Here is a 13,674-nt window from a genome sequence, read left to right as displayed (position 1 = left end):
GCAGTACCACCCGGACCAAAGGGATCCAGGAGAACAGGACCAGGTGTGCAAACGAGGTCTGGGGATACTTCAACCAGCCGCCGCTGTCACTTAAAAAAAAGTTGCCCAGAGAGAGAGAGACTAAGATTCATCCACTGACTCACTCCCCCAGTGCCCACGATGGTGGGGGCTGGGCCAGGCAGAAGCTGGGCACCTGGAACTCATTCTGGGTCTCCCTTGTGCGTGGCAGGGAGCCAGCTACTGAGCCATGACCACTGCCCCCCCCCCCCCAGGATGCGCATTAGGGGGAAGCTGGAATCGGGAATGGAGTCAGGACTCGAACCGGGGCTCTCCGATGTGGCATGTGGGCATCCAAGTGGCATCTGAACCTTCCCTCCGTCCCCCACCCTGGTGAGACACCCACCACTTTCCGTGTTGCTGCTAGCAGCCTTCCTAACAGGTGTGAGGTGGTATCTTGCATCGTGTAGTTTGCATTTCCCTAGTGACTCGTGGGATTGAGCATGTTAAAATGTGCTTGTGGCCACTTGTTTGTCTTCTTTGCAGAAACACCTGTTCACATGCTTCGCCCACTTCTAAATTGCTTGCTTCTTGCTGTGGTTGTTTTAGGAGTTTTAAAAACATACTCAGGGCAGAGGGCCAAGCTGTGGTGCAGCAGGTTAAAGTCCCAGCCTGCAGTGCCAGCATCCCATATGGGCAGCAGTTTGAGTCCCAGCTGTTCCACTTTTGGTCCAGCTCCCTGCTAATGTACCTGGGAAAGCAGTAGAAGATGGCCCAAGGGCTTGGGCCCCTGCCACCTGGTTTTGGATCGGCTCAGCTCCAGCCATTGTGGCCATTTGGGGCATAGAAGATACCTCTCTCTCTCTATCTCTCTCTCTAATAAATAAAAAATAAACCTAAAAAAAAAAAAAAAAGATACTCTGGGGCCGGTGTCAGGTGTAGCATAGCGGTTAAAGCCGCCACCTGCAACACCAGCATCCCATGCGGGTGCAGGCTGTGTCCCTGCTGCTCCACTTCCAGTCCAGCTCCCTGCTAACTGCCTGGGAAAAGCAGTGGAAAATGGCCCAGTGCCACCCATTAGGGTGGCCTGAATGAAGCTCCTAGCTTCAGCCTGGCCCAGCCCTGGCTGTTGCTGCCATGTGGGGAGGGAACCAGCAGATGGAAGATCTCTCTTTCTCTGTCTCTCCCTCTCTCCCTGTAACTCTGACTTTCAAATAAATAAATAGTTTAAAAGTATACTCTGGATATTAATTCCCTGTCAGAGATTTCTAAAATGAAAAATACATCTGGCTCTCCAAAGGCGGAGGGGACAGGGAGGAGAGCCCTGCACAGATACGGCCAGGGGGTCACTTCAGCCGGCAGCCAGTGGGGTTGAACCAAGGAGCAGCCCCTGTGCCAGCCCCACCACTGCCAAGTGCACGGTCAGCAAACACACAACCCTGGTTTTTGAAGGACAAGGTTCTTATTGCCCAACCGGGCACCAAGCAGGCTGTACCCAGAGTGCTTGACCACCCTGTTTGGCTGCCTGCTGCCTGTTGCCAGCCTGGGAGCCGACCCAGGGGATGCTGACAACGCCCTGCAATTAACCAGCTCCTCCCTCAGGCCCCACCCTGGGAGCTGCACCTGCCCGCGCCTCCTGCCATGGCCGTTTTGCGGGAGGGAGGGGTTCCTGGGTGCTGCTACTCTGCCTCTTCTGTGACATCACACCTCAGTTCCAGGATACTCGGTTCTTTCGGATGCTAACGCACAGGACCACTGGCTTCATTCGGTCTGGACTGTCCGTTTCTGGTGTCCGCTCCTGACTTTTGCTGCGTTGGCCTTGTTGCCCGCAGCACTGCTGAATTCATGCGCAGCTCTGGGAGGTTTCCCGTAGATGCTTTGTCTACACCCAGGACGGTGTCGTGTTTGGATAGGGAGCTGTCCTTCCTGCTTTTCAGTTTGTTTACTCTCCTTGCCTAACCGCTTTGGCTAACGTGGTTAACAACCTGCTGAACATCAGTGCCTGGTTCCTCACCTTAGGGGGGAGCTCTCTGGCTGACACATTTTTATTAAGGGCCTGTTTTAGTCCAGGCTCTGGAGAGAGAGTGACACACAGGACAGAGGGAGGAGGAACGGTTAGGCAGGGCAGATGGCGGAAGGAGCTGAGGACGAAAAGAAATGAGGGGAGTTGCTGCAGGTTTTAAGCAGGATTTAAACCGGCAGTGGGAGGGGGGAGCCACAGAGGACTCTAGGGGAAGCGCATTCCCGGCAGTGAGAACAGCAGTGCCAGGACACCGAGAGGGAGTGTGCCTGGCGGGTCCGAGGAGCTGGAGGAATGGAGCTCTTCATGGTGACTTCCCCCAGACTCTCAGAGGGCAGGCGCTGTCTCCTGTCCCGTGTGCCTCTGCAGCCTGGCACAGAGTAGGTGCTCAATGTGTACTGGTGACACAGCCATGGTCCCAGAGTGCCCGCTGGGCTGGGCTGTGGATGGTTCAGCTTTGCTTCTCCAAAATGAAGATTCGATCATTGGCCAGCGCCAAGGCTCACTAGGCTAATCCTCCACCTGCGGCGCCGGCACCCCGGGTTCTAGTTCCGGTTGGGGCACAGATTCTGTCCCGGTTACTCTTCCAGTCTAGCTCTCTGCTGTGGCCCAGGAAGGCAGTGGAGGATGGCCCAAGTGTTTGGGCCTTGCACCTGCACAGGAGACCAGGAGAAGCACCTGGCTCCTGGCTTTGGATCGGTGCAGCGCACTGGCCATAGTGGCCATTTGAGGGGTGAACCAGCAGAAGGAAGACCTTTCTCTCTCTCTCTCTAACTCTGCCTGTCAAAAAATAATAGTAAAAAAAAATTCGATCACATAAACCCACATTTACCCAAAATGCCAGGCCATGGCCAGAAAAGGCAGGGGCGGGGCCTGAGTAAATCAGAGTGTGTAAGGATTCTCTCTGGACCCCAGGGCCTTGCCTGAGGCTCCCAGCACCAGGAGTGCAGAGCTGTGAGGCAGCAGGTGGCTCCCTCTTCTGCCTGCCTGGCTTGGCTTTGCTCACAAATGCTCAGGCCCTGAATCCATCCAGTGCCCCGCATACGGTGCCTTCAGCTAGGCACTCCACAGGGGCAGTCAGCATCGATGATAAATCCTCCCGCCCTGACAGCGGCTCCTCACGTTGTTTCGTGGCTGTGTGTTTACGTCACTCTGCCATCAGCAGACGTGGCAAAGCTCACTTTTTAACTAACCCTGTGTCAGCGTTTATTCATTTTATAGTCTCCCCTGGAGCACGGCGAGCGAGTGTGTACAAGTGTAACACAGAACTGCTGTAGGGAGCACACTGGCGGGGGCAGGTGGCGCTGGCCACTGGGTGTGCGGGGACAGGGTGGACGTAGGCTGCCGAGAAGGCGCTGGGCCTCTCCATTTTGAACCCTGGGATTCTTTGCCTACTAAAAAACAAATGGAAATTCTGTAGCTAAAAAGGAACTGAGGGCATACCGATGGCATTGCCCATTTTGTCCGGCTCAGGGCCACCCGTCTCGGCATCCGGCCACACACACGTGATTCCCCCTGGGGAAGGGGGGTGGGTCTAGTGGTAGCTAGCCACTTCCTCGCCACCCAGCCCCATGGCAGCGGGAGGGGGAGAGCCAGGAGAGGCCCCCTCCACCGTGCACCCTCGCCACAGCTGCCCCAGGCTGAGTGTGCACCCCCAAGCCCCAATCCCAGCACCTCAGAGCGAGACTTGTTTGGAAATACTGTTGTAGCAATGTTGTCAGTTATGCGGGGGTCATCCCCCCTCCCCCACAGGACTGGCAGCCTCCTGGAAGGGGACACGTGGACGCAGGCACACAGAATCCCACGAGGGTCTGATTCAGAGATCGGGATCCACGCTCTGGGAATGCCACAGAGTGCCAGGGCGGGATCCGCCCTCCCCGCCTGCAGGAACCAGTGCTGCCCCCACCTGGCTCTGGGAGGCGGCCTGGCTCAGAACCACCTGGACTCTGCAGCCCCTCTGCACCTGCACCGTCCGGGCTCCCCACCGCAGAGCCCCCTCCCCACCCGGTACTCACTGTCATCCGTCTTGCTGTCAGGGGTCACAATGAGCAGTTTCTTGGACATCCTGGCTGAAGCCAACGCAAAGCTGCGCCTCCCTCGGCTGAAGGAGCCCCTCACCTGGGGAGTGAAGGGTGCATGAGTGCTGTGGTCCCCAGGCCCCCGCCGGGCCCCTGGGCATCTGACAACAGCAGGCATTTGCTGGGAGTGCATCACCGGGCGGACACCTGCCCCCTGCCTGTGTCCACTGCCCCTCACTGGTTCCAGCTGCTTCACCTTTCTGTTGGTTGAACACAGCAAGCCTGGTCTGCCTCTCCCGCGCCCGCTGGGGCTGGAGTTCTGGTTCCTCTCCCTCCATCCCGTTCTGGTGTGGCCCCTTCAAGGTGGTCGCCTGCACCCCGGCCCCCGACGGCCCTCGCCGGATTTCCTTTGCAATGACCACTCTGATCAGCTCTTGCGAAATAATCAGTTTATTGTCTGTTTCCCCCTGAGCCCTCGGCGCCATGAGAACCAGAGGTCCATGTTCCTGGAACCCCTTAACTAGGCATTAGGCAGAGTTTCATTTCTGCAGAGACCTGGCGAGTGCTCCCCGCTCCCGCTTCCCGGGGCTGGGGCTTCCTGGATTTCAAATGCTCCCGCCATTTCCCGTCGCGTTCCGTGACTGCCCGTGCAGAGGGGCGCGGGGGCCGGCTGAGCACAGGTGCGGCGCGTCTGACGCCCAGCTCGGCCGTGTCCCCGGGTGGGAGGCCTCAGCCCCCCCACCCCCGGGTGCGAGGACAGAGGGGCGGGGCGTGCACAGGGGAGTGACAAGGCAGGGGCAGCGGCAGCAAACTAGCAGGGCGGCCTTGCCACGGGGCACCACGAGGGCCCGCCCCCAGGCTTCGTCCGGGCTCCGCGCGCCCAGGGCCCCCGCCCTGCGCCCTGCCCCCCACCCCCGGCCCCGCGACACCCACCGGAGGGCTCCGAAGCCTCCTCGCCGCCGCAGTTCTCTGCGCTGAGCGCGGGGCTCGGCGTGGACAGCGTCGCCCGGGCAACCGTCCGGGGCGGCTGTGACGTCACAAAGCCCGGGCCCTCCGCTTGTCTTCACTTGCTTGGTCCGGGGTGCAGCGGGGGCCGGCGCAGGCGGAGCAAAACAGACCAAGCTCTCCCAAGGGGCGGGTCTCGGGACGCGGAGCCCGGACGCGTAGCATCAGAAGTGCCGGGAGTTCGTTAGAAAAGCAAGTTTTCAGCTCCTCCCCTAGAATCGTGAACTCTGCCGGCCGCGTGAGATGCACCGGGACCCGCAGCGAGAGCGGCCGAGGGCGTCCCGTTCCCGGGCTCCTGCAGCCTCGGGGCGTGTGGCTCCCCAGCTCGCCGCCCTGGAGCAGTCTACAGTCCAGTGATGCAGCCTGGGCGGAGTGAGAAGGACCAGGTCCGCCGTGGGGGCCGCGGGGGCAGGACAGCGTCCACGCGGCAGGGGCCGCTCTGGGCTTTGTGCAGGGCAGAGGGCGGTCTCCTCGTGTTGAGCCACCTCATTCGGGTGTGCACATGACTAGGCATGGGTGTCATGTGTGTGCGCACACACGCATGTGAGGGTGTGGATTTGTAACAACAGCAAGAATTGAACAGCTGGACCAGAGAGGTGGGCCCCTTTACGCTTGGACAGAGGCTCCTTCGCAGCTGTTCTAAGCCCTGGGTGACCCGGCCGCCTGTCTGCCTCCAAGCCGGGTGAGGAGCAGAGGAGGAAGCTGCCCTTGATGCTGGGTCTCTGCAGCCCACGAGAGGCACTGTGTGCACTGTTCTCCACAGACGGGCTTAGGGCCCCCCGTGGGTCTCCCTGTGAGCCCTGGGCATGCTTCCTAGGCGTGGGAACTCCACGACCACCCGAGCGGTGGGTTCTGCGATTCTCCCCATGCTTCCACCAGGAGCCAGCAAGGACCCCGAGCTGGGGCTGACAGGTGGGCAGCAGAGTCTGTCTCTGCCCCTGCCTAGACACACGGTGCTGTCACCAGGGATTGACAGCTGTCCCAGCCAATGGTGCATGAGTGTGGGAAAATCCCGAGAAGTCTGAAGGTGAACTTGACAGTAAAGACAAGTTCTTGGGTGTGTTTGTGTGTTCCAGTCTTTATTTTGATGCTCAGTTGTATAGAAGGTTAGAAACACAACCATTAGGGGCTGGTGTGGTGGCACAGCGGGTGAACCCTGCCGCCTGCAATGCTGGCATCCCATGTCCGAGTGCTGGGCCGAATCCTGACTGCTCTGCCTCCAAATCAGCTTCCTGCTAAAGTGCCTGGGAAAGCAGTGGAGGAAGCACCCCTGCCACCATGTGGGAGACTCGGATGAAGCTCTGGGCTCCTGGCTCAGCCTCAGCCATTGCAGCTATTTGGGGAGTGAACCAACAAATGGAAGATATTCTTTCTCTCTGTCTCTCTCCCTTTCAAGTAAATGAAGTAAATTTTTTTAAGTTTTTTATAAAAAAATCTAGAAAATATATGATATGGAAATGTGAATCTTAGCCCAAGAACTCTAAGTGAAACATCATTTGCTGATGAAAGCCTATTGGTTTTTTTTTAAAGGATTATTTATTTGAAAGGCAGAGTGACAGCGAGAGGGAGAAACAGAAGAGGAGGGAAGGAGGGAGGGAGGGAGGGAGGGAGGGAGAGAGAGGGAGAAAGAGAGAGAGAGAGAGAGAGAGAGAGAGAGAGAACCTTCCATTGGCTGGTTCACTCCCCAAGTGGCTGGAGTCAGGAGCCAGGGGGCTTCATCAGGGCCTCCCATGTGGGTAGCAGGGGCTCAAGCCCTTGGGCCATCTTCCACTGCTCTTCCTAGGCCATTAGCAGGGGGCTGGATCTGAAGTGGAGCAGCTGGGACTGGAACAAGGGGCCCATTAGCAGGGAGTGGAGTAGGTGGGACTGGAACATGCGCCCCTATGGAGTGGTGGCTTTACCCGCTACACCACAACACCAGCCCCAAAGGCCAATTTTCAATATGAGATGGGTTGATGCAGGGTGGGCAGATGTGTGATAAAGCAGGTGTGGCTACATGTACCTTGAGGTGGGGGCATCACAGGTGTTCAAAATCCTTTCAACACTTCTGTATGCTTGGAGTTTGAAAGTTTTCCTAATAAAATGTTTTGGGGGAAAACTAAGGATTTTAAGAGGGAAAATTTGTATTTCCGACTTCATATCATCCTCTTCAAAGAAAGCACCCTGGGGCTTCTAATACTTCATGGAAAAATGCAATTCAAAGATGTTGGTTTTGGCACAAACATTTTGTAATCCATGCATAGCTTTTTTTTTTTTTCATACTGCGCATTTCTTTTTGAAGAGCCCTCCTATGTCAGTCCAGGTTCTTGAAACAAACAATGGAAATCAACTCTGGCCCGGGAAAGGGAGAAGGAACAGGGGGTACTCCCAGAGCCCACCGGAGGACAGGGAACCGGCTGGGAGGCAGACGCTGCAGCCTGGAGCCTGGCCCAAAGCTGGCGGCAGGTGTGTCCTGATGGAGCGCTGACGTGGTCCTGAGCCTGGCCCCGTGCACCTGGCCCCGTGCACCTGGCCCTGTGCACCTGGCCCCACAGCACCGGGCTCAACAACTCGCACCTGTGCCTTCCACGTGGGCGGGGTGGCCTTGGCCCGAAGAAGGGCATTCGGAGCTACCGGGATGACAGCACCCACGAGAGGTCCCACGGTGGCTCCTCCACGTCACAGGTCAGCTGCCCCTCATCTCTCTCTCTCAGAATGTCCCCTTCCCCCGGGGTCCCACTCAGACGCTCCCTTTCTCACCCTTCCACCGGCATCTCCCAGGCCCCCTGCGCTCCCAGGCGGGTGGCAGACGAGCAGGAGCAGGCCCTCTGTCCCCTCCCTTGGGCCTTGACTGTGGCTCCTCCGGGCCTGCGACACCCCGGCCACCCAGGGCCTCTGCTGCTCTGCTCTTGCTAATTCCCAATGGCCTCACCATTCCCCTTTGATGTTCAGTAGCTTCCACGTGTGTGCAGCCAAGTCCCTGCACCAGATTCCCTCTCCTTTGAAACTCCTGGGGGTGGTTGTGTTTTCCCATAGAAGGCAGAGGCAGGAGAGCCTGGTGTCCAGGAGTGGACGGTGGCTTCTGTCGTTGCTGGCTGTGTGACTTTGGGCAAATTACTTATGTGCCCTGGGTCTCAGTTTTCTCACCTGTGAAATGGGGATAACAATAACAACCTGGGAGGGAGGTCTTGTGGCGAGCACCCCTGGCCGGCTATAGTATATCATGACCTACAGGTGCATCTGCTTGCTCAGGTCCACCTGGCAGCCTGACAGCCTGCAGAACTTCCCGCCACCCAGCTCAGCCAGGCTTCAATGATTTCAGTGAGAAAGCTGAAGATCAGAGACAGGAAGCTGTTTGCCCAAGGCCACACAGCCCCTAAGTGTGAATCTTTGAGCTGGGGCTCACACTCAGGCTGTCTGACTATGGAGGTCCAGCCTGTGCCTCTTCCCACATTGGAGGTCCAGCCTGTGCCTCTTCCCACATAGCCTGCAGAGAGGGAGGCACAGCTTGGCCAGCTGGGGAGGGGAAGGTCTTGGGGCCTGGGGCTGCAGATTTACTCTGTGCTCACCCCAGGCCCCTCCTGTTGTTGGGGTACCTGATATCGGTGCAGCCTTAGAACCCAGGGCTGGTGCCGCTCCCTGCAGCAGACAGATCGGGACAGTGTGCAGTCAACACACGCATCGATCCCTCCAGGGTGTCTGTGAGCCGACCGTGAAGCCGAGTGGAACGAACCCCACTGCCAGGGAGCATTCTTAGGACTTCCGTGACCTGCGCGGTGCAATGTCTTGCACGCGCATTTTCCTCGTGCTCAGAGGTGGTGGGATGTGGAAGGACTAAGCCATGGTGGTGGGACTTCATGGCCGCTCCAGGGCACCGTGCAGGCAGTACCACCCATGAGTGCTGGCGCTGCAGGCACTTCCCCCCTATACCTGGCAGGGACGCCCCACGCCGGGGGCTTGGGGAGAGGCTGTGAGGTCCTTCGGAGTGTCCAAGCACCCTCCTCTCCAGACAGGTGTCCCCCCTGCCCTTGATGGTGCACCCTGTGGTGCTCCAGCCCGGCCTGCTGCAGTCGTGTGACTCAGGCCGCTGTCCTGCCGGCTGAGATGGGTAGATCGCGGGATTGGAGGCTGGGGAAAGGCCTGTGTGTCCCCGGGTGTGCATGTTTGACTCCGGTACCAAGAAACGGCGTCAGTGGGATCAGAAAGACGCTCTTGGCGTGCAGAGTAGGATCAGCGGGCTTGGATCACCTGGAAGGGCGGCCTGGAGGTGGCGTCATGTACTCTGGCTAAAGGGGAAGAGGACTAACTGGCAAAGAGGGGCTGCAAGTCGGGGCCTGCGTGGAGCAGGGGTGGGCATGGGCTCAGCCTGGGCAGCGTGAGTGACCCTGTGGGATGCAGGACATGAGAGCAGTGGTTTGAGGGGCACCAAGAAGAGGCAGACAGGTGTCTACCGGGAGGAGGTGTGCCCTCAGCTCGCCTTTGTAGACGGAACCTTGCCAGGAGGGGGCGTCGCTGGCCACCTGGCTCCGGCGGCTCGTTCCTCTGGGGTCCTGCACAGCATCACACAGAGGCTGCTCCCAGCTGGGGACGACCCTGAGGGCTGCGTCCCCTGCGTCCCCCGAGCTGATGGATTTGGGGTGATGATGAAAAGGTCTGAAATGAGATGACGGCACGAGTCTGTGTGTTTATGGTCGATAGGCTGTCAGAGGGTGAGGCTTGAAGTCGGTGTGAGTGAACAGGAGGAAGAAAGCCGATCCCTCTGCCAGGTGCCAAGAGAGAAAGAACCTGCCGTGTTGGCTGGACCTGCCGGCGAGTGGGCGAGCGGTGGGCCTTGCTCAGGGCAGTTCCGGGACCGGCACGTGGCCAGTGCCATCAACACTTTGGCCGGGGCTCCATCTTCACAGCCTAGGGGTGGAGCTGGCCCACAGTGGGGCTGGGGAACACGACCCAGTCCTTGCCTGCAGCTTTGGTGGGGGCTGGCCGTCAAGGCCAGGTCTAAGATTCCCACAGAGAAGCCCGGCGTTGGGGGGGGGGGGTTGGGGAGGTGCCACACCTGTAGGAGAAACTCAGGTACCATTGGCGTGGGTCAGAGGTCATGCTCCATGCCAGGAGGAGGGACAGAGACTTGGCCAGGCTGTGGGTGGGGTGCGGGGGCGAATGAAGAGTCAGAGGCAGAGATAAAGAGATGGAAGTGTGTGTGGAGGGGGAGAGGGACGGGTGGAGGAGCCGAGCTTGCTCAGGTGGGGGTCGGAGTGCAGACATGCGCAGTCTGAGGCGGCCGGGTGTGCCCCACAAGAGGGTGCAATCTGCCTCTGGCGCCAGAGGAAGGGGGGGCGGGTCTCAGAAGTTCCTGATACCAGTTAGCTTGTGTTTTGCGTCAAGAAGCAGAGATCGCCAGCAGAAATGATTGACATCACAAGGAAGCAGCATCTCATTTACCAAGAGGCCCCTCAGAACGCTTCGTCCTGTGCCCTCCCCACCCCAAGCATCCTGCCGTGCAGGGCGGGAGTCCAGATGGATCTGCCCGCTCCCCCTCGTTCCCTCCACACCCTCTGCCCCAAGTCTGCACGGCTGTCTGGCCTTTCTGTCTGTCCCGCCCCTGCCAGGACACTGGCCTCTGCCTCCTCCCTGCTGTTTCCAGCCTCTCACTGGGAGCCACCCAGCCGGGCCTGGCTCCCTGGGGGTCTGGGCTGCGGTGTCCTCATTGTGCAATAAAGCAGTGGTCGTCTCACGCCGGCCCCTGCGGCTGGCCCTCCTCTGCCATCCTGTGGGTCGGTGAGGGCAAGACACTGTGTCCTGTGACCCCTTGTTTCTTTGCTCAGGGCCTGGCGCACGGAAGGTGTTCAATAAATATTTTATCAAGTGAGTCGATGGCAGTGCTTGGAGAACAGAATGGAGGGTCAGGGCGCGGGCTGTGGGTGCAGGACGGAAACTGGGTGGGTGTGCGGGCGCCACGGGTGGATGAGGCACGTGGGGTGGTAGGGCTAGGGGGAAGTCGAGGTCAGCAGGTGTGCGTGGGGGTGCGGAAGGGGCCCGGCCGCGCTGCCTGCGCCTGCCACACGAGGTCGCCCCGCACCAGCTGGAGCCCCGCGCCCTGGCGCAGAAAGGGGACTTGCAAAAGAGGAACCTGTTGTCCCAGGCGGCGGGGAGGAAAGGTTCCCAGTGACGCAGGAGGTTGGTAAAGAGTTGAAAAGACGCTGTACTGCGGGCTCACGCAAACAGCGCCTTGGCGACCTTGCCTGCGCTGGCCCTGGGCCGGGTAGGTGTCCAGCTCTTTACAGCTCGCGGGTTTCGGGGGCGGCCGCCCCATCCCGCGTCATCGGGGCAGGGACGGGAGTCCTGCTGGCTGCTTCCGCGTCTCTGCAGCAAGTGCTCCGGCGACCCCGGAAGCCCCTTCCGCAGATTGCTGCCCAAGTCCTCAGGCAGGTGCGCGGGAGGGACTCGCACCCACACAGGGTCCCCTCGCCCAAGCGTGGGCACGGTAGCCCCCCTACTGCAGCGGGATCTCTGGGCGGTCCACAGGCTGATTCGCAGTCCAGGCCACCCCAGCCTGGGCGTCTTCGTCGGATTCCCCCATCCTCTCCTCACCGCTTCCTGATCCTAATTCCAGCTCAGGGATTGCACCCCCGCCCTCCTCTAGTCCTAACCCAAGGCATGCATCCCTAGGGACAGCTCCCCCCCCCCCCTTTTCTTTTTTACACACAGACACACAAAAAAGGAACAAAGAGTTGAAACTTTGCCAGTTTTGTAGGAACCTCTGTGTCCTCATTCTGACTTTTGGGGTGCACATTCCTGTGGGTTTTAGTTTTATCCCCTACACATGTATTTTTCTTTTAAGATTGATTTATTTGAAAGGCAGAGTTAGGGAGAAACAGAGAGGAGGGAGGTCTTCCATCTGCTGGTTCACTCCCCAAATGGCCCCAAAGACCAGGGCTGGGCCAGGTGGAAGCCAGGAACAACTTCTGGGTCTCCCATCTGGGTACAGGGGCCCGAGCACTTGGACCATCTTCTGCTTTTCCAGGACATTAACAAGGAGTTAGTTTGGAAGTGGAGCAGCTGGGACACGAACTGGTGTTGGTATGGGAAGCCGGAGTCGTAGGCAGTGCCTCCATCTGCTACGCCACAACATGGCGGCTGTGTGTATTCTTAAATAGCTCCTTGATTGGTTTTGCATAATGGTCACTTTTATGGGCGTGACACCACTGACTTACTCTTTGGAGGTTTGCCTTTTCTGTTCAAAAAGCGCTGAGAAACTCATCCGTGGTGAATTGCACGCTTTTACCGCTGCGTAGTAGTATCTCACTGTAAGTGTACAGCACAACGTATCACCTCTCCATCAATGACATTTGGCTCATATTCATTTTTTTCTTGTACCAACAACTCTTTAGAAAACCAACTTTGTGTTTGTTTTTGATTTGCAGCCGGAAGCATTTTTCTTGGGCACATGGTCTTTCGTGGAGTTGCTGGTGGTGAGATGCGTGGTTTACAAGGTGATGCCAAGCTCCGTTCCAGAGTGGTTGCACCAGGAACCCTTCCCCAGGGCGAGTTTAAGCTCTGTGGACCCACGACATTGCCAGCGCTTTCTTGCCAGGCTCTTTAAGCTTCTGCCAATCTGATAGCGGAGGCCCGTTGACAGAGCAGTGGAGCATCTTTCGTGTCCTGGCTTTCAGGCTTCCTCCTGGGGAGGTGTCTCCTGTTGTCTTGGTCCCCGGGGCTCCTTGTCCCCTCTCTGTTGACTTGCATGAGTCCTGGTGGTTCATGCTCATGGGGCACGTAGGTGTGGGGCACACATCTTCATTCTGCAAAAACTACGGATTTGCGTTTGACATCTTGGTTTCTCAAAACACCTGGGAATTATTTTTTGTGTGTAGAGAGAGGTGGGAATATCTTTTTTATTTTATTTTTTTTTGACAGGCAGAGTGGACAGTGAGAGAGAGACAGAGAGAAAGGTCTTCCTTTGCCGTTGGTTCACCCTCCAATGGCCGTCGCAGCCGGCGCGCTGCGGCCGGAGCACAGCACCTATCCGAAGGCAGGAGCCAGGTACTTATCCTGGTCTCCCATGGGGTGCAGGGCCCAAGCACTTGGGCCATCCTCCACTGCACTCCCTGGCCACAGCAGAGAGCTGGCCTGGAAGAGGGGCAACCGGGACAGAATCCAGCGCCCCGAACCGGGACTAGAACCCGGTGTGCCGGCGCCACAAGGCAGAGGATTAGCCTAGTAAGCCACGGTGCCGGCTGGGAATATTATTTTTTTCGCCATGTGGATAACCGGATGCCGCATTAAGGTTCGCACCAAAGTCTATGCTTTGCCCTTTGCGCTGCACATTTGTCGCCGGTGTATGTTAAGTTCCCACGGATACACGTGCCTGGGTCCTGTTTTATTCCCTCCGTTTCCCTGTCATGTGTTCCATTCCATACATCTGGCTGCGGACTGTTGCAAGCTCTCCTAGTGGACGCACGCTGCACAGTGCGTCAGGGCCCTACCTGGATGCGTCCTCCCCCCACTCCCAAACCCGCCCCCATCCTGGCGGATGGATCTCTGGGTTTCCGGCCCCCCCGTCATCACAGGTCTAACCCTGCCCCTTCACTGGTCGGATTCATGCAAGAAGCCTTCTTTGGTTTCCCCGATTTGCTCTCTCGTCTCGGCGGAGCATTA

At 58.4% G+C, this 13,674-nt stretch overlaps 1 protein-coding gene and 1 long non-coding RNA gene across 4 annotated transcripts in view; one reads left to right on the top strand and one right to left on the bottom strand.

Annotated features, from left to right (window-relative positions):
* The window catches only part of CFAP100 (cilia and flagella associated protein 100), a 28,416-nt gene extending 23,267 nt beyond the window's left edge, over positions 1-5,149 (bottom strand). Inside the window, exons 1-2 of one of the 3 annotated variants that reach the window (XM_089305590.1) lie at positions 4,969-5,149; positions 4,033-4,135 (exon numbers count right to left, since the gene is read on the bottom strand). In XM_089305590.1, the coding sequence (XP_089161716.1) occupies positions 4,033-4,081 (49 nt within the window). In that variant the 5' untranslated portion in view covers positions 4,082-4,135; positions 4,969-5,149. The remainder of the gene's footprint in view (positions 1-4,032; positions 4,136-4,968) is intronic. The other 2 variants (XM_089305592.1, XM_089305591.1) reach the window with 2 other exon arrangements.
* Positions 5,150-11,059: 5,910 nt separating this feature from the next.
* On the top strand, positions 11,060-13,380 carry LOC149124413 (uncharacterized). The gene is made up of 2 exons (XR_016214400.1): positions 11,060-11,278; positions 12,441-13,380. It is a non-coding gene; the product is annotated as an uncharacterized LOC149124413 (long non-coding RNA).
* The last annotated feature ends 294 nt before the right edge of the window (positions 13,381-13,674 follow it).

The sequence above is a fragment of the Oryctolagus cuniculus genome, chromosome 10 (genome assembly GCF_051225735.1).
Source record: "Oryctolagus cuniculus isolate XC-2025 breed Fujian yellow rabbit chromosome 10, ASM5122573v1, whole genome shotgun sequence".
Lineage (NCBI taxonomy): Eukaryota > Metazoa > Chordata > Mammalia > Lagomorpha > Leporidae > Oryctolagus > Oryctolagus cuniculus.
Note: the sequence above shows the minus strand (reverse complement) of the source record. Positions and strands in the feature narration are given on the sequence as shown.